Raw genomic sequence first — 20,050 nt, 5'->3', positions numbered from 1 at the left:
ATTTGTACTGCTTCAAATAACTTAACACTATAAAGAAAAGAATTTGAAACTGATGATCATTGCTAGTCTACCTGTAGTAATTTTACATCAATTCACAAAACTTCGTTCCTAACTACTGTTTCGTTAGTTCATTTCCTTTTCCCTGATTATTCTCGAACAAACTAATCGTATCTTTTGTGTCAATCTACAGAAAAATCAGGCTCATCTGGCTTAAACATCCGAGGCATCTGCAAACTAGTTGAATCAGGATCAACCAGCTGAGCTTTCTGCACAATCCCTTTTCTTGTATTTGCAGCAAATTTAGAAGCCAGAAATGTGGCCCCAAGATTCATGGAAGTGCTTAACTTCTCCCCTGTCGATGACCTATCACCACTCTCACCGTCATAGTTTACAAGATTTGTTTGTTCTTCGTTGTCGTAGTAGTAACCCTCTTCCTCTTGGCCGGGTACATGCAAATAGTATAAGCCCTCCTGCATAGCCAAGTCCCTTGCCATCTTCCTCTTCTTAAACCTTCTCCAAGCAGCTTGTATGAAGCAAGCACCCCATGTCCTCCATTGGTGAGAATAGTACCTAAAGGCATGCTGTAGTTTCTTGCTGTGAAGGCGTTTGAACTGACTTGCAACAAACTTAAGGTCCTCAGCTCGAAGCGCAAAAGCTTCAACTTCAGTGAGGGCTCTCACAGTCCGAGTGGAAGAAGGCATGCTAATGCTAGAGCTTGGCATCAATGCCCATGTCAATAGTTCCTCACCACAGAAGTCACCAGGTCCTAGATTGATGGAGTTAAAGAAGCCAGTCCTCCCTCCATTGGTTGTGGAGCTCTCAAGTTTCCCTCTGATAATAAAGAGCATCTCATTTACTGGGTCGCCTTCTTGAACTATATATGTTCCTTTGATAGTCAAGGATGACACAAGACGCTCACATATGGCATCAAGAAGCTGGTCATCCATTTGTGAGAAAAAAGGGACCTGTGATCAGATCCATAATAGGGGTTGAGCATCACCAGCACCATGTATGAACAAACAGTAAAATCATCATGAAACAAGGATGAAGATAGACAGACTTACACGGCGAACAAGGGAAAGGCATAAGTGCTGCTGGATTTCATGGCAGAGGTCGATGGGTAATGAATGCAAGATGGATTCTTCATCAACTCCTCGTGTTGCAAACCATTTGTATTGCATAAATCTACGAACACGTTCTTGCAAGGGTTCAGGTAACTGGCGATGCCTCATCCACTCATCAGTATCTCTTTGCTTAATTCTCCATTCTTCGATTTTTATTGACATTGATTGCAGATAAGTCTGCACCAGGGGGAAAAGAATGTATCATTTCAGCAGCACTAGTATTGACAAGTTTTATTCATGAAAATTTTGCGGTCAACTGTTTTGACATAGTTTGTAAAATGTCACATGGATCCACATTAAAAGTAAATTCTCACACACAATTTCAGCCTAAATATAATAATCGTAGAACCTTAGAGGATGACAAGGAAATGTAATCAAGCATTCCAATACAAGCATCTATCTACATGTTCCTAGAACACCAGTGAGGTCAAGTAAATGAACCACTCAACTAAACCTTATAACTCAGCCACGGAGGAGGGCTAAAAGTTCCTTGTATTTAGCACTCTGGAATCTACTGGAGTACTGGCTGTGGACGTCGCCACTGTAATAGCTCTGGTGTAGATTTCCAGTTTGTTTTGCAAGGAACAGCTAGCCTCAGGTGGCAAGAATTTCCTCTTTGATTTTTACAAATTATATGATGACAATTATTATTATTATTTCTTTCGTATATAGAAATCAAACACGTAAAATATGTGGCAGATACATGTATGCAATTTACACATTTGTAAACCTCCACGTCGCTACTGCTAGCAAAATGAATATTAATAATGAAATAAACAGTAGTGGTGGTAAAAGTTAACTCTTATATAATACCTGCATGTTGCCAATCAATAGTGAGAACAGAATCAAACCAGAAATGCACAAGACAATGGAAAACAATGTCTCGCCAAGATATGTGCTCGTCATCAAAGTCTGCCCGTATGAGCTACAAGAGAAATTTCTTATCACTATTAACAGTAAATCATACAACTCGAACACTCAAAATCACATAACATATATATGATATTTTTCTGCAAGTAGGTCTTTGATATTGCCTGTTAGGTAAACATTTACAGCCATACCATAAGTTTCTTAACCCCCACCAGAAACAAAACAAGTACTTCTCAAAAAAGTTCGTCTTTGCAGCCTCAGTCTTAAATGCTTTGTCAAAGATTCCAAACTTAAAATCAGCATTTTTATCAGAGGCATCACACTTTTTTATCACTTTGGTGGCGTTTGCCCAAGATTCCCGTTCTGGTAGGTCCAAACTCTTGCAATCCAGGAAACTATAGAGGCAAGTCACAACTTTTGTATTCTCTTCACTACACTCCGTTTTCCAACATTCAAATTGCCGCCCTATGGCACATAGATACCAAACGGCTCCAAATATCTGGACAGACAAACACATATATGGAACGTCATGCTTAACAAACTGACCTAGTTTCGACAACAAGAAAAAATAAATAAATAATCGCAGGAATGGTCGAAAATGCATGGTTACTAACATGACTGGCTAGCATGAAAAGAAGCAAATTGTACGCAGCTCCTGCCCAGGGAGTCTTGGCTACAACCCCAGTAGTCTTCACGATTTTCTGATTCAAAGGAAATATGAGAAATAGTCTAGGAATATATTGAATAAGCACGAAAAGGGCCAGAGTGTTGTTGGCATGATCAACGCCCGCATTGTTCGTTGCTGGAATCACCAGCCAGATAACAATCTGCAAATTAACCCACACAGTTCGTCATCCATAAAGTCGAAACTCCATCCCCAGATGAAACCACCATTCTTCTATATATCAAACTAATAAAAAAAAAAATGTATCAAGTAATGAATTCGTGCCTGCGGAATTGGAAGAGTGGCAGCCAGATCGACCACGAAGTCGGACTTGAGATACCGCATGGCGATCTGTCTGCCGTCCATGACGAGATCGCCGCGGCCGAAAACCCTAGAGCTGGGGGCGATGAATGCGGTGCGGAACTTGACGATCATGTGCAACAGGTAGAAGAGGTCGGCGATGGAGCGGAAGAAGGTGACGATGACGGCGAGGCGGTGGTCGGTGGAGAGGCAGCCCTCGCCGCCGACGAAGGGGAGGTAGAAGTAGAGAGGGTCGATGAAGAGCGCAGCGATGCAGATGACGAGGAAGATGTGGTGCCAGAGGGATACCAGGTCCGAGTCGGGGTCGAGAATCTTGTGGCGCCATAGAATGTGGAGCGAGTGCTCGTCTACTACGGCGGCCGAGGTGGAGCCGTCGCCGCTAGGGTTCTGGAGAGGGCGGAATTTGACCGGCGTGGTGATGGATCTACTCATCTTCCATGGCGGAACTCCGGGGTTTCGGATTCCGCGGTGGCTCTGATCGACCGAGTAGGAAAGAAATGAGACTCTATATTGAATACACCTCGGTACCAAGTTTCGGCGGAATCAGAATGATCAGAGAGGAGGAGGAAGCAAAAAAAAAAAAAAAAAGGAAGTTGATTTTGGTATGTGTGAGATTTTAGGGATTTGAGATTGAGAGAGAGAGATGGGTGGTGTTGAGGGTGAGAGAGTAAGAGAGAGAAAGGATTTGGGGAATGAAAGGAAGGTTTTTGAACAGTTGAGATTTTCGCGGGAAACCGAAGAAAGAGCGTGGACTTCGGTCTGCATCATATTCCAATATTTCAAGTTCAACTCTGAATGGCGTTTACTCGACACACACGCACACACTTAATCACATCACCAAAGGCTAATTAACTCATTATAATTAGCTTAACGTGAGAAATTAATTATTATGGGTCGATTACTTTCCAACATTTTCTATTCATTATAAATTATCGAACTGAAATAGTGTTTATTCTTGTAATTTAATTCGTAAATAAAAATGGAGAAAAATCTAACTATTTCCTCTAACCTCTCCCCATTTCAACTCATCTCAGACGGCCTCACTAGAAATGGACATCAATAACCTTACTAAATATGGAGATCCTTAGCCTCGCTTGAAATGAGCATCATTAGTCTTACTAGACATGGATACCGTTAGCTCACTAGACATGAGCATAAAGTAAGCCTCACTTATATGTGAGCAAACACGCCAGTAGTCTCATTTAACATGCATATGCTAGCTATAATTTCACAATTAGCGCTCTAAACTTCGCCAACAAACCTAGGTGGAGAACTGAGAATTGAATGACCACGAAGAACATACTTGTTGCCACATGGAATTGTATTGCCAATAAAAACAATTAATCCAAATCCAAGTTAATGAACCGGGCCAATTGAATAAAGTCAAGTTTGAGGATTATGCTTGTTCAGTTGTTCTCCAACTCATGTTTGTCATTTAATAATGGGGCATATGCGGGCTTCCAGTTTTCTTGTCTCTGGTTGCATGAATAATTCAGTTTTGGAGCTTTGTGTTTTAAAGTGCTTTGATGTCCCTTGTAAGCCTAGAAGAGCTGCCCGAATTGTAGAAGTGAACTGGGTTCCTCCTATCCTAGATTGCATCAAGATCAATACCGACGGGGCTTTTAATCATGATTCAGGCAAGGCTGGTTTTGGGGGAGTTTTCCACAATTTTAGGGGTGAGTTTATTGGTGCCTTTGCGTGTAATCTTGACATCCCTTGTTCAGTAGACGCGGAGGGGATGGATGTTATTAAGGCAATTGAACTAGCTTGGGTGCGGGAGTGGAAGCATATTTGGCTAGAAGTTGACTCTTCCCTTGTTCTTAAATTCATCAATTCCCCTCAGCTTGTTCCATGGAGAATTCGTGTGGCATGGGATAATTGTATGTTCATGTCTCTCAGATGCAATTTCGTTGTTCTCATATATTCTGAGAAGGAAATCAAGTTGCAGATGATTTAGCGAACATAGGTTTAACTTCTTCAGGTTTGGTTTATTGGGATTCAATCCCCCAATTCCTTATTGACCTTTGTCATCGGGATAAGCTTGGCTTACCTCATTTTCGTTTTCTTTACTAATATTCTTTCAATGCTTCTAGGTTTTGTATGTAGGTTGCTTTGTTTTGCCCCGTCCCTATTGTTTTGACATTCTCTCTTTCTAATAAATAAAGTTCTGCTCTTTTAATAAAATAAAATAAAAACCGGGCCAATTGTATGACTAAACCATATGATCGAATATATATATATAGTTGTCCTAGTTTCACATCGGTCTTCCCAAGTTCTAAATATAATGGTATATATCTAAACTATAAAGTATATTGATCGTTTCCCATGTATACATGCAAGCACACATATGGATCTGGCCCTTAAAAAAAACCTTCATTTCTGATGGGTTCTTATGGAAAATCCTTGTTATGCTTCATCCGGTCGTGTCCAAGTACGTTCATCAAATTTTGATTTTGAATTTTTTTTTAATCTGATAAAATTCTGATGTTTTATTTTATTTTATTTTAATTCTGATGTTGAATTCACAACTTTGAGTGTGTTCATGAGGTCTAAAAGGACACCCGGACAACTCCAAAGTAGATGAGACCCAAATAGGCCCTGAGATTTTCTAAAGAAGAATTTATAATCAAAATTAATTAATTAATGTCAGTTTTACCTATTTGTCCTTTTTGTTTAGGGGCCTTGACCACTTACCCAAATATGGCCCAACATTTCCCCAAACGCTCCACCTACTTTTGTTTGTGCCCACTTACCCAAATCACCAGTGACACGACGCTTTTAGACTGCAAAAACAAATAAATTACAAATCATGCCACCAGCCCCTATCAACAGCACGTCTTCATTGACTTTACTTTTCAGATCTCTCTCTCTCTCTCTCTCTCTCTCTCTCTCTCTCTCTCTCTCTCTCTCTCTCTCTCACACACACACACACACACACACACACACGCACGCACCTCACTCTTAATCTCCGATCAGTGTGCTGGCTCAGTGGCCGTCGTCGTCGACCTCAAGGATCCTTCGGTCGAGAAGCTGCACACGCCATCGAAATAGGCAGTGAAGCTCCGGTCGAGTTCTTAGGCTGTGAGGCTCTTGGATGACGTCGCAGGCTGACCGGGAATCATCATCGCCGGCGGCTTTGCGCTAGATTCTCCAGCTCCGGTGCCAACATCCTCCAGTTTCGTATTCAAATTCTCCTAGCCCTCCACCACCTCAACCAGGTTTGAAGTCGAATCCTCGCCTTTGGAGTTAGCCTGCGCCTTTAAGACCTCCCGTTTGCTTAATATACCGGTGGTCTGAAAACAAATTCATGCCCTTGTCATCAAGGTCGAGCAGATATGTGATGTCTTTGTTGGGTCTTTGATATGTACTGAAAAATTGGTCTCCGAGATGATGCCCATAAACTGTTTAATAAAATTCCTGAGAGAAAACTTGCCACTTGGAATGCCTTCATGTTGAATGCAATGCGAGAGGGGAGGCCGAATTCGATTACCTTCTGTGCATTTCTCAATGCTTGTTCAGATACGTCGGCTTTGGAACTTTGGAGACAGTTGGATGGGTTTGTAATGCAATGTGGGTTTGGGAAAGATGTGTGATGTGTCAGTGCTCAATGGGCTTGTGGATTTTTACAAGAAATGTCAGACTTAGACCAATCCATTTTTCTCATTCTTATTTCTAGGGGACAATAATCATATTATTGGGGGGCAATAATCATATTACTAGGGGGCAGTAGACACATTATTGGCTCCCAGTAGACTTTGATACGAGGGACATGGATCACTATAGTGTGATGTTTTGATAAGTTACATGTTGTTTTCAATGTATTAAAATCAAATTATCTGTGAATCCTACAAAATGGTGCATTTTTGGTGGTCTATTGGGAGACAGTAGAGACATTGGACTTTGTATTGGGGGGCAATAATATGATTATTGGGAGGCACTAATATAATTATTGGGAGCCAATAATATGATTATAAATTGATTAATTGTGCCTGTAGTGTATTCATTTTGGTTTTGGGAGTTCATACAATTCACTGGACGGCAATAATATGATTTTTGGGAGGCAATAATATGATTATTGGGGGGTAGTAATATGATTACTGGGGGGCAATAATAGCCGGATTCCGGATTCCAGTCATCGGCCGCAGGATTTCGGTTACCGGTTCCCGGAATCCGGTCATTGGTCGCAGGAATCCGGTCACCGGAGCACAGCAAGGTGGAAGGTAACTTCTCTCTCTAAGTGAGAAAGAAGGAGAGGGCAAAAAAGTCTCAAAAAAAAAAAAAAAAATTAATTGGGTAAAGGGGAAATAATCCCTTAGAGTGTTTTGGGTAAATGGGGTTAAAAAACAGTTGGTGGAGCAAATAGACAATTTTTAGCCTAAAATCGGGTAAATTATCATTTTCCCTTTTGTTTATTATTATTTCTTCTATCTAATTATATGATAAACCATATATATATAGACATATATATAGTCGTCCTAGTTTCACATCTACCCCTTCCCAAGTTCTAAAAGATAATGGTATACATCTAAACTAGAACTTATATTGATGATTTCCTAAGTATTTATTTATACTTACAACCTTGATGCACACTATGAGCCAGCCTAAGTCATGAGTTAAACTCGCTACTTAAGCTTGGCAAAAGAACTTCCTCTAGTTTCATCATAACCCTCCCCTACGAGTTGAAGAAACAAAACGTCAAAACGCATTCAATATTGGAATGTTAACAGTGGAGAAGTAGTCGAACAAGGTTTACACTCCTTCTACGAGTGAAGCTAACTGTGGAATTAACGTGTATAGAGACCTTTAATAATTTGCTAGCTACCTAGTACTATTAATTGATGGTTCCCTAGTATGGTGAGACTTAAATCGGAAATTTCTTTACTGGCAGAAAGAAATGAACATTATTAATTTCTCTAACAACCAGCTACCTAACTAGGTGTACTGATCGAATTCTGAGATGCATGTAGAATTCCAAGGGGGTTCATTGAATTGGATAGTACGTGCTTCCCTAGCTGTTTGTTAACTGCTTTCTTCATTATTCGTTGCCAGGTTAAGTAGTAGTCATATACGTTAAGGAACAAAGAGAAATATCTCGGACACGAGAGGTCTGGCCTGCCATGAAAACTCAATTATGGGCAAGATGCATTGGCACGTAATAGGTAACCAAAGGTGGAATTGATATCTGTCAGTATGGTTGCTATCAAGATGAAATGGATGACAAAGACTTCCCGACAGTCCAAACAATAAGAAAAACAGGTTCAAGTCAATAAAACTTAATTTTCACCAATAATCAATTATATATATCATGACCATATATATATAACGAGATGCAGTCTCTCAAAATCAGATAATCAGATTGGCCGGCAGGATTTATAGAATACATTATTATATATTACTTCAGTAAGTCTTAGACATGGGGAGCAATAATTTTTTGAACACCTGGGCACATGTATTTTGTCTGAACAGTTCCAGTAAGCCTCTACTACTTTTTACGTATGCATGTGAAGTAATTCCCGGCTTATATCCAAAATTTCCAAAGTAATAATCAGAGAATCTAATTTGAAGGTTTGTCTGTGTAAATATTTGATTTCAGCTGGCCTGTATAACATGTAGGAACAGCATAAAACCCGGTCCATGTGGCCTTGCTTGGTTAGTTTATACTGGCTTCATATTTGCACGTATAAGCTATCACAGAAGTCCACCAGTATATCAGTATATGATTATTATGCATAAGAATTGGCCTCGCCTTTGCAACATTGAAGATCCTGTTGTTTGGAGATTCTTCTACGTGTTTATATATCTGTTTGTTTACAATATTGCTAACATTCATAATTGAATGCTAGCTGTATATAAAAATAAGATCGCTATTCCATTATGTATAGCTTATTCGTTTCTATATGGATACTGAGTGGGAGCATGGATTTCACTTAATTATATATTTCTCGATCCGCAGATTATATATTAGGCCAGTTGGGTATATATGCCGCATGCGTTTGTGTATAACATTTAGCTAATTTTTATTTTTTATTTTTGGTAATATGTATACATCCCATCGATACAATATAGGGTCTGAAATTACATTAATTTTTAAAGCATCATCATTTAGTATTGGATGTCAAATTTCTGTAAATTGGTGATCATTTTATGTCCGTTTATAGCTAGGTTAATTATCCAAATCTGCGGCATTTTATATCAAAATCTACCATTATTTACTGTATGTCACATGTAAAGTAGAGAGTGCCTATATCTAAACCCCAAGCTCTTAAACAATCAAAACATCCAAAATTTATATGGGTTTATGTGGAAAGTACTATTTCTAGAAGCATATGTATGTTGTTGCACTGCAACAAGAAGGAAATTGATTGCAACGTAGAGCAAGAGAGACTGGGTTTCTGTTTGGTCATGTGAAAATACGAGAGCTAAAATTGATAGATGTGTGAAGATAATGGGATCCAACTTGATCTCAGATATCCCTAATTAGATTCCCAAATTGAAAAGTGAAACAACAAGAAAATAAAGAGAAGTCGGTAACACAATATTGGGCCATGCATCAATCAGTAGTGGAAGATTGGTGACCACTTGAAAACGAAAGTAATAATGTGACAAAAATGGGAAATTAAGCATTTTCTCTATATATCAAGCTAAGCTCTCCTTTCCTCTTTGGCGTCTACTGCTTCATTCATACACGTGTCATCACACTCGGATGACGTGAATGGCTTCATTCACAGTCATGCAAATATGCAATACACATCTCAATCTCATTTTCTGTACTATGGAAATATATATCGTACGTAAGCAGATCATCTTACTGTATCTTCTGCTAAATAAGCCAGTATATTATAATTTTTTTCATGATTAGTTCGATCACGATTTCAACTTAGTCAACTAGCTAACGTTGGTCTAATTCAGAACTAATGCCCTTGATCAATAAAATTGGTTGTTTGATCCATCAATGCTAGCTATAGCTAGCTGCTAAACCTCTCTCTCTCAGTTTTTTTCCCTTGCCCAACCTCAACGTAATAGTACATAGCTAGTCTCATAGTTTAAAGATAACTTATACCAAAAACGTACCATACTATAAGTAGGTAAACGATTTTAATAAAATTCAATACTCTTAATATATTTTATAATAATTACGACGTACTAAATAATTTTTCGATTTAGTTGGTTTTACCAATTGATTATGAAAGGGTTGTACGTTGTGAGAATGAATTCCGACTATCAAACTATACTACAAGATTGTACGAAAGATCAAAAGCTAGAAGTTCGAGAGCAGAGTTGCAACCTTCCTCCAGTTAGGTATGTAAATCCGATTAACCACGTTTTTCAAAGTAGCAAGCTAGGCAAGGTTATGACCAAAAAAAAAAAAGCTAGGCAAGGCATGCTCTGCATACATAAGAACCAAAATAGGGTTCCATGGGGTCCCTGACCTAATTTCACCATTAATTACAAGCAAGAAAAAGAACAAGCATTTAGGAAAGTGGGCATGATGGGGGTCCATGCACCCATGGATGTAATTTATTAGTGCTACATTTTCAAAAAAATTTGGTAGGTTTGGCTCTGTGTTACGTTACAATATATATTCTTCTTCTTCCTTGTAGTAGTTTGCTTGAAAAGAGTATTCAACCATGATTTTTTAATTTGTAGTAGTTTGCTTGAAAAGAGTATTTAACCATGATTTTCTATCAGGTTTCCCGATATGATTGTACTCTTATTTGTTTTATTTTGATTTCTTTAGCCTTTCTTTGATTGAGGAGTTAGGTTCTTGCCCTCATGTTCAGGTATATCATTCTTACTGTAACTAATAAACCTTTTCTTAGTATCAAGGTTATAACTTATTTTATTTTCTATGATCTTTGTATCTTGGCTTAGAAGTTGTAGATGCTCTTAGAATCCAATTACGTAGATTAGGAAGCATCTGGTTCTTGTAAGATAGCTTAGACTAAAGAGAGTGAAATTTGCTTTAATAATAGTAAAACTATATGTTCTAGATGCTTTGGGAGGCTTAACAGAATTTTTCTTTGGTTTATCTGTATCAGCTACATAGCTTAAACTTTGAATCGACATCTTCACTTTCGCGGCTAATATTCACATTGTAAGAAAGCTCTCACTGAGGAAATGCAAGGCCAGATGGAACCCGCATAGAATGGTGATTTTGGTGAGTCAAACTAAGTTCATTGTCGTTCAACAACAGCACACCTTTGAAATTTATTTATGCAAAGCTAGGAATCTATGAAATTCTGAGGTTAGGGATTAAGACATAAAGCTACGTCAGCTAACTTATGAAGTATGAGTTTAAGATAGTAGGTGGTGGTAGGCTAGCAGTCTAATCAATACTGAGAGAACAATGATACAAATAATTTGTTGTCAATTCCAAAGATAAATGACCATCACTTTCAAGTTTCATGAAATTTAATACTTATCCATTTGTTTTGAAAAGATTCGTGAAATTTAAAGAAATCATGTTATACAAAATTTATACATCATGAATTTTTTATAAGATATACATACGTATATTATATGTGTTTTTGTGTTTTAGTTAACTATCTAAAAGATAAAGATGGATTTACAATTAAAATCATTAGAATGGATTATAATGCAGATAAAAGCTACGAAGGCAACATACGCCAGTCTTCGTTGTTCTCCTCCATCGCTTCAAGCATTTGTAGTTGCATGCCCTGCTCTATGCCCAATCTCCTCTAGTTTAGAACAAGTTTGTTGGTCTATGTCTTTACTCTTTGGCCTCGTTTGGTTCGCGGAAAGGAAAGTAGTTCATTTGTCTTTCCCATGGGAAGGGAAATGAACTTTCCGAAGAACTTTCCATTCCGATGTTTGGTAATATAAGGAAAGTTATCCGGAAAGTTGTTAAAAAGTATGTAATTAATGGAATAAAATAATATGTTGTGAGTAATAAATGTAAGGAAAGAAGGGGGGAAAGTGATTCATTTGGAGTATGGAAGGAACCATTTCCCCCCTATTTTCGTTTGCTTCAGGAAAGTATTTCCTTTCCTTTTGCATCCCAAACGCAGGAAATGAATAACTTTCCTTTCCTGATGCTTACTTTCCGCGAACCAAACGAGACCTTTAGTCGTTGTGATCGTCACTTCTCTCTGTAACATCAATCTACTTTAGGCAGGTGCCTTAGAGCCTTCTTGATGGTAGCGGGTTAGGTTTGAGATTTGTTTTGAGGCGGCTCAAATTCGGAAACTGTCTTGCCATCCTGGGTAGCATTTTTGAATTTGAGGGTGGAAGATTTGTTTCTTAGCAACTCCTCGCAGGCTTGGAGTATAAGCTTCGACCTTTCATTACTTTTTTTCCTTTCCTTTTTTCTTTTCACTTAAATCACTGTAAAATATTAAGAAGCCAAAATGCACCACAAATTTTTCTTTTATTGGAAGCACAAACCTCCTCGTTTAAGTGGATTAATAATTTAGGGAAACAAAAGTTTTTTTTTTCCTTGTTTTTTGAGAAGGAAACAAAAGGTTTAAACTTTATAAACAAACGTTAACCGAAATAAACGTTTGCTCTTTTCTAAAGCGCGAATAATCAGTTGTCCAATTACGCATTTCCCTCTACATCATCACACAACTTCGAGAATGCCATTCCCTTGGGTTCTTCTAGAATCTAGATAGAGACCAGCGAATCATTGGCAAGTGAGTGATGAGGAGGAAGCAGACTCAAGGCTTCAGTTTAATTGCTGTGTCAGAGCATTAATCTGAGGCAAGGACAATACATAGATTATATATTTGGGTTTTTTTTTTTTTTTTTTTTTTCCTGATTTGAGAGGTCACACTAGAATTTGCCAGTTAGTGCATGCTTGTTTACAGAGCACTTACCCACTTCTTGTTTCCAGAGAGAGAGCCAAGTGGAGAGAGGAGAAGGATAACACCTCCAAAAATATATTCCATCTAGAATCCAAACAACTTTAGCTGAAAGTGAAAACTGAGCTCAAAACCCACCACTGATTTACAAACCAAGAAACAGAAGAAGACCATCCTATCTCTGCCTGACCCCTCTTAAGTCATATTATATTCTGCAAGCTCAAATTCCAAGCTTTCAACCACCCCTCCTTTGTTCTCTATATTTGTTTTTCCAATTGTCTACATTGGTTGGTCCTGGAAGATCAAATCTTTAGTATCTTTTTTTCTCAATTTGCTTGGCTTTCTTGGACTTTGTTGAACTGGGGAGGGTCGAATCCGGTCTTGTTTTATTTTTGCTTCAACTTGCTTGGGGAAATGAGTCTTGTATAATTCTTAAAACAACCCACAATGGATCCGGAGGGTGTGAGCCGTACCCGTCCAAATAAGGTAAAAGCAAGTGGCAGAGAGTGGCAGTGTCAGTTTATAACTAAACTCAATTCAAATTTCTCAGCTTTCTGATAGTTTCTCAATTGTTGCAGAAGGATTCATGGAAGACACTGCTGACTTTGGCTTATCAGAGCTTGGGAGTTGTCTATGGAGATTTGAGCACTTCACCTCTATATGTTTACAAGAGCACTTTTGCAGAGGACATTCACCATTCAGAGACTAATGAGGAGATTTATGGTGTTCTGTCCTTTGTGTTCTGGACACTCACACTGATTCCTCTAGTGAAATATGTGTTTATTGTGCTTAGAGCTGATGACAATGGCGAAGGTGGCACTTTTGCTCTGTATTCATTGCTCTCTCGGCATGCCCGAGTCAGCTCCTTACCAAATTGCCAGCTTGCAGATGAGGAGCTATCAGAGTACCACAAAGATGGGATCGTTGCAAGCAGTGACAACTCTTTTGGGTCGAGATTGAAATCGACATTGGAGAAGCACAGAGTGCTGCAGAAGGTGTTGCTTGTTCTGGCCTTGATTGGGACTTGCATGGTTATTGGTGATGGCGTGCTTACACCAGCAATTTCTGGTACTTGGGATTATGTATGATACTGTTGGTTTTGGATGTTTAAGTTGTGGGATTGGGATTTTTTTAATAATGAGAATTGCTTCATGTGGCTGCAGTGTTTTCGGCTGTATCAGGATTGGAGCTATCTATGTCGAAAGAGCAGCACCGGTGTAAGTTCTTCTCTATCAGAGCTTTCAATTGTTTCAACAACATTAATTAATTTCGTACGAGTGGTTTCTGTTTGTGGTTGCAATTATGAGGGATTTGGGTTGTGTGGTGGAGTTTCTCAATTATTTTGGCATTTGGATAGAGTAGAATTTTTCAATTCCAGTTTAGGAGCTCAAAGAATAGCTTAATTAGGAAGGTGAAACTGTTTGGTAATCAGAATATATGCCTCTATTTGACACCAGGACTATCTTGGCTGCACTGTTTTTCACATAATATCTTTGCATCTATCCTGATTTCTTTTTTCTGCGAAAATGCTATTAGCAGAGTCATTAGGTATCTAATCTTGCGTTTAGTGCTTCTTATTCATATCTTGCTTATTCCAAATTCCAGAGGCTTTGTCTTCCTTTCTGTCGCATAGATGGTGAAGTAGTGACAAGCAAACGATACCAAATTCTAGAATTTGATAGCATTACTGTGGGACCCTTTACAAAGACTTAAGACAAATTATCCTGCTTTAAGTAAAGTCAGATCACCATCAAGCTAATTAAATATAATTAGTATGATACTGTGGTAGACAAAGTTGATTGTTCTCTCTTTATATAAAGGAAGGCTGCAACATGTGGCTGAAAAATAGATTTAGTTCCCTGACTAGCCCATTGAGAGTAAAAAGTTTTGCCTTTTGAAAAGTTACGACGTACTTATAAGATGAAGTTAAAAATAGTTTCTTTGCTTAACAGTAAATGATATGATACGAATAACAAAAAGTGGTCAACAGCAGACATCTTATCCAGTTTCATGTTTTAATTGGCTATGTAGCTATTGCTAGACTTTTCAAGTTGATTTAGAGCTATGATTGGAGCCTCCTATCTGACATACATAATCCTGACCTTGGTACCAAGCCAAAAACCAAGTGGTGGCTGTCAAAAACATTTGAATAACCAGAACGATAGATCACCATCTAGTTTCCATTTCAAGTGTCACTAGTGTTGTAGTTTTCTAGATTTGATTAGTGCCACTAGAGTAAATGATCTCCATTGCAGTCATTGTGGACTTTGGAAGATATATGTTTTGATGAGTTTATTAGGTATCCCATTCACTATTCCTCTTGTGCCAATTTTTAAATGTGTTTTTGTTTTACAACTAGCATTCTCTCAAAGTGGAGTATTATCTACAACCTCTTTGGGAAGGTCCTGCCGACTTAAATCTTTTGGTGTTAGCTATTTGTGGGCAATGTGTTCTCCACTAAGAATTATCAAGGGATAATGGGTTACAAAAGGTTGTCTTATCATTTGAATATTCAGCAACCATTCGAGCTAATATGGACGATTAAAGTACTTGTGCTGATGATTCATCTTGTTTTTAGCTTCTGCATATTAGGAAATTTGTTTTTAACAAATGACATTTCTTTAGTATTCCTAGGAATATTCTTTTCATTAGACAGTAAATTAGCTTTCATTTTTGCAGTTTGTATGTATTATATATTACATAATTCTTTTCTGGCAAGATACTTGGAAATCATGGTTTTGAGCTTAATTATTATGCACTTCCTAATGGCTCATATTATCATGCAGATGTTCAAGTCCCCGTTGCTTGTGTCATACTCATAATTCTCTTTGCCATTCAACATTATGGGACCCACCGAGTAGGGTTCTTGTTTGCACCAGTTGTGATTTTATGGCTTCTGTGCATCAGTTCCATTGGTTTGTACAACATCTTCCATTGGAATCCCCATGTTTATCAAGCACTCTCTCCATACTACATGTACAAATTTCTAAAGAAGACTCAGAGAGGAGGTTGGATGTCCTTGGGTGGTATACTGTTGTGTATTACAGGTACAAGATTTGTGGAGTACAGTTTCTTTTCATGCATGCTTATCTTTTCTTCTCTAATTCAATTCCGTTTATTTTCCAGGCTCAGAAGCAATGTTTGCTGATCTTGGGCACTTTTCACAGTTGTCAATCCAGGTATTCAAAGTGAAGAAATTATATATGTCAGATGAAGATTTTCATCTGTACCAAGTAATCTGTAACTTTGTATCTTTCAGATTGCTTTCACCTTTGTGGTTTATCCATCATTGATTCTAGCATATATGGGCCAAGCTGCGTACCTCTCCAAGCATCATGTCATAGAAAATGACTATCGCATTGGATTCTATGAATCAGTACCTGGTAGGTGTCTACTGATTGTTGCAGCAGTTGTAACTTTGAATTGCAGATTTTGCTAATTAGATTTTTCTCCCTGTCTCAGAGAAACTAAGATGGCCTGTTTTAGCTATAGCCATACTTGCTGCAGTGGTGGGAAGCCAAGCCATCATAACTGGAACTTTCTCGATAATCAAACAATGTTCTGCTTTGGGTTGCTTTCCGAGGGTCAAAATCATTCACACATCATCTAAAATTCATGGACAAATTTACATTCCAGAGATAAACTGGACTTTAATGTTGCTAACCTTGGCTGTTACCATCGGCTTTAGAGACACAAAATCCATGGGCAATGCATCAGGTACTCTACACTTCAAGTTTGTTTTCATGTATGAGTTTATTTTTGTATAATGTTTCTTTACCATTTATGGTTTTTAGTTACCTGGTGCTATGAAAATTGGTCTGATGTGGTGATGGGATCACTTAAATGCTTTTCTTTTTATTTTTCATGAAATTATTACATGTTTATGAGTCCTAAACATGATATTTCATGCTGAAACTTTACCATTTATTATGCAGGTTTGGCTGTTATAACTGTCATGCTAGTGACTACCTGCCTTATGTCCCTAGTCATAGTCTTGTGCTGGCACAAAAATATCTTCCTCGCAATTTGCTTTATATTATTCTTTGGCTCCATTGAGGCACTCTACTTCTCAGCATCCCTTATAAAGTTTCGCGAAGGGGCTTGGGTTCCCGTTGCTCTTTCATTCATCTTCTTAATGGTTATGTATGTTTGGCACTATGGTACATTCAAGAAATATGAATTTGATGTCCAAAATAAAGTCTCCATCAACTGGCTTCTCAGTTTAGGTCCTACTCTAGGCATTGTTCGTGTCCGGGGAATTGGCCTCATACATACTGAGCTTGTTTCGGGGATCCCAGCTATTTTCTCTCACTTTGTTACCAACCTCCCAGCTTTCCACCAGGTTGTAGTTTTCCTCTGCATCAAATCTGTCCCAGTCCCACATGTCAAACCTGATGAAAGGTTCTTAGTGGGACGAGTTGGTCCAAGGGAGTACCGGCTCTATAGATGTATAGCACGCTATGGTTATCGTGATGTTCACAAGGATGATATGGAGTTCGAAAAAGATCTTATTTGTAGTATTGCAGAATTCATTCGGTCTGAAAAACCAGAATGTAGTGTCAAACTGGAAAAATTGGAAGATGAAGAGAAATTGACAGTTGTTGGGACTTCATCATCAAATTTAGATGGCATAAGATTGTCTGTAGATGGCACAGATTTCAAGGAAATAGCAAGCACCTCAGAGTTGAAAGAGATAAGGCCTGCTACAGAAAAGGTGAGAAAGAGGGTGAGGTTTGTGGTGCCAGAGACTCCACAAATTGATAGGGATGCAGTAGAGGAGTTGCAGGAACTGATGGAAGCAAGGGAGGCAGGAATGGCATTTATATTAGGCCACTCATACGTGAAGGCGAAGAGAGGATCGAGTTTGATGAAGAAGCTAGTGATCAATTTTGGGTATGATTTCTTGAGGAGAAATTTTAGGGGACCAACTTATGCTTTAAGCATTCCTCATGCATCTACTCTAGAGGTGGGGATGGTCTACCATGTTTAATTCTGCTTACATGGTACAGCTTTGCGCTCAATGTCCTCTTTTGTCTTTCCTATATTTTTGATGTTTCAGTCATTTTGTATATGATAGATCATGGCATTTCTGTGCTGCCTTTGCACTGTAAATTCTAGAGCTCTTAAGCATGGAAGTGCTGATGGTTCTGAGGTTTGCCTTTGAGATAGTGTCAGAGTGATGGTCCTGTTCATATCTTCCCAAGTAAATAGAGGTAACATCAATAAGAGAATTGGGCCAATTTTTGCTGTAAAAATAACTTGTTCCATAATTTATTTTTGGCCAGAATGCAGTGATCTTTAACTGGTTAGGTTTGAAGGGTGGGGTTGTTGGTATGATTATAAAACAAAGCTACGAAGATGGTGATTGAGTGCAACATTTATGTTAAGACATCTTAATCATTAGATATTAGATAGTGATAGAATTATTAGTTGGTAAGATCAGATGCTGAAACAAATGTAATGATGATGTGATGGAAGCATCATTATTACTGATTATCGTGGAGATTATGTCATGATATCATTAGAATGCAACTCAACTCCTTGCATTGTTGCAAAAGTCTGAAAAGCTTTTCGCATACAAAGTGTCTGATGAAATGGTTCCGGCATTTAATCACTTCGACATTTCCCTTATCACGCAATATAGTGATATAGTTCTGTGGCCGGTGAAATGATTCACCGGCACAATCATTTATATTCACTTTCGCAGGACCCTTGTAGCACCTCATAGTGATGAATTCTGGTAGCACAAAAGAAAGGTGCTAACTAAGAAAAAAAAAATAACCAGAAAAAGAGGAACAGACCATTTTGTTGACCATCAAAAGAAACAAAGATTCAAAGGAGACAAAAAACATTCCCATAATCATGAGATTAGTGCCAATTTGATTTGGTACCTTATGCAAATGAGATAGATCTAAGCAAGCAGCAGCACATGATAAGAGATGAGAGATGTGGGTAAAGAAACAAAAAGACAACCAAAAACAAAGGAAAACAACACAGCACGACAAATAATTGAAGTGTTGACGCGCTCAAGGCAAGCGCGCAATTTAACCCTGAAATGTCGTTAGTAGTATAAGCAAATAGGGATCGTTCTATTCCGGGGATTGAGGGTACACTTGTAATTGTGTAACAAATAAAGAAAAGTATTATTTACAAAAATAAAATAAAGAATAAAAATATATACAATTGTATAAACAAATAAAGAATTAAAATAATAAAGTATTATTTACAAAAATAAAATAAAGAATAAATATATACTAGTAAACACAAATAAGGGGGAATAGGATTCTTAAAATTAAAATTAAAATAAATAAAATAAAGAAAACGTAAAAACATATATACAGGGGTGGAACGCAAGGAACAAAGATCAAAATCAATTCCATGTAATCAAATTCGATTCAAACCCTATAATTGTTCTTCCAAGTCATGAGCGAGGAGTTGATCATGTGAAACATTCGAAAGCAAATGATTTCCCATATTTTACTTTTCAATGCTAATTAACCTAAGCGAAAGCACCTAGATTAATCCTATCAAACATGCAATCAAGCCCTAGAAAGCTAGTCAATCATGACATGTTCAACGCATTAGACATAGAGAAAGGCTATCAACTCAAGTGTACAACTTAGTTATGGAAAAGTCCACCTAATTGCAATCCTCTTCAATTAAATTCGATTCTTGTCCAGAACCTTTACTACTTTTGATTCAAGTTACACAAAACGAAAAGTCGATTTCATATTCTTAAATCTAGCACCAATTACATGCAAATCCTATAAGTGTCGACCCAAATAAGATATAAACATATAAAAGTTTTCTGTAAAGCAAATTTAATCGAACAAACTCACATAAGCAACTTAGAATCACAATTATAGAATTCGAAAACTTTATTTAAACATAGAAATTGGGCTTAAACTTTGCCCTAAACATTATTGTTAACTAGAAACAAGTTCATACGAAATCAAACAAGGAAACCAAAAAGGTTACAAGGAAAAGGAACGAATTACACCGTGAGTGGAGATGGAGATGGAGAGCTAGATGGTTGGATCTTGAATCTTGGAAGCAAGCCTTCAAGGTGGATGATGGAGGATATGATCTTCACGGCTCCTTCTTCTTCTTCCTCTCTTTGCTTGAAAATGCAGAAACTTAAAACTAGAGAATGAAAAAGAAATATGGAGAGGAAATGGAGAGACAAGGAGATGGAATGGATGAAGGAATTAGTCTCTAAGGAAAATGGAGAGGAAATGGTGAGACAAGGA

The 20,050-nt window shown here is 38.0% G+C and overlaps 2 protein-coding genes and 1 long non-coding RNA gene across 4 annotated transcripts; 2 read left to right on the top strand and 1 right to left on the bottom strand.

The window, feature by feature from the left end:
* Positions 1-35: 35 nt before the first annotated feature.
* LOC112190399 (cyclic nucleotide-gated ion channel 18) lies at positions 36-3,600 on the bottom strand. Its single transcript, XM_024329829.2, has 6 exons — positions 2,944-3,600; positions 2,609-2,821; positions 2,186-2,493; positions 1,938-2,049; positions 1,065-1,301; positions 36-965 (listed from the first exon to the last, which is right to left on the bottom strand). The coding sequence occupies exons 1-6, from the start codon at positions 3,409-3,411 to the stop codon at positions 180-182; spliced, it is 2,124 nt and encodes a 707-aa protein (XP_024185597.1). The 5' UTR covers positions 3,412-3,600; the 3' UTR covers positions 36-179.
* A 6,972-nt stretch (positions 3,601-10,572) lies between these two features.
* On the top strand, positions 10,573-11,699 carry LOC112185080. Its single transcript, XR_002930132.2, has 3 exons — positions 10,573-10,760; positions 11,019-11,137; positions 11,582-11,699. It is a non-coding gene; the product is annotated as an uncharacterized LOC112185080 (long non-coding RNA).
* An 852-nt stretch (positions 11,700-12,551) lies between these two features.
* On the top strand, positions 12,552-18,109 carry LOC112187139 (potassium transporter 8). 2 transcript variants are annotated; one of them, XM_040514454.1, is made up of 8 exons: positions 12,552-13,286; positions 13,379-13,868; positions 13,964-14,015; positions 15,708-15,847; positions 15,927-15,979; positions 16,060-16,183; positions 16,263-16,517; positions 16,736-18,109. In XM_040514454.1, the coding sequence occupies exons 1-8, from the start codon at positions 13,248-13,250 to the stop codon at positions 17,788-17,790; spliced, it is 2,208 nt and encodes a 735-aa protein (XP_040370388.1). In that variant the 5' UTR covers positions 12,552-13,247; the 3' UTR covers positions 17,791-18,109. The 2 variants fall into 2 exon arrangements, with proteins under 2 accessions (XP_040370388.1, XP_024181564.1); XM_024325796.2 differs by having other exon boundaries at positions 12,554-13,286; positions 13,964-14,017; positions 15,587-15,847.
* The last annotated feature ends 1,941 nt before the right edge of the window (positions 18,110-20,050 follow it).

This window comes from Rosa chinensis, chromosome 2, assembly GCF_002994745.2.
Source record: "Rosa chinensis cultivar Old Blush chromosome 2, RchiOBHm-V2, whole genome shotgun sequence".
Classification (NCBI taxonomy): Eukaryota; Viridiplantae; Streptophyta; class Magnoliopsida; order Rosales; family Rosaceae; genus Rosa; species Rosa chinensis.
The sequence above is the reverse complement of the archived record's forward strand: the minus strand, read 5'-3'. Positions and strand labels throughout refer to the sequence as shown.

Coding starts and splice junctions, on each gene's coding strand:
- LOC112190399 (XM_024329829.2), bottom strand. CDS start 3,411: ATGAGTAGATCCATCACCACGCCGGTCAAATTCCGCCCTCTCCAGAAC. Junction 2,494..2,608: donor TTTTCATGCTAGCCAGTCAT/GTTAGTAACCAT, acceptor TTGTCTGTCCAG/ATATTTGGAGCCGTTTGGTA. Junction 966..1,064: donor GCCTTTCCCTTGTTCGCCGT/GTAAGTCTGTCT, acceptor ATCTGATCACAG/GTCCCTTTTTTCTCACAAAT.
- LOC112187139 (XM_024325796.2), top strand. CDS start 13,248: ATGGATCCGGAGGGTGTGAGCCGTACCCGTCCAAATAAG. Junction 15,980..16,059: donor TTTCACAGTTGTCAATCCAG/GTATTCAAAGTG, acceptor TGTATCTTTCAG/ATTGCTTTCACCTTTGTGGT. Junction 16,184..16,262: donor ATTCTATGAATCAGTACCTG/GTAGGTGTCTAC, acceptor TCCCTGTCTCAG/AGAAACTAAGATGGCCTGTT.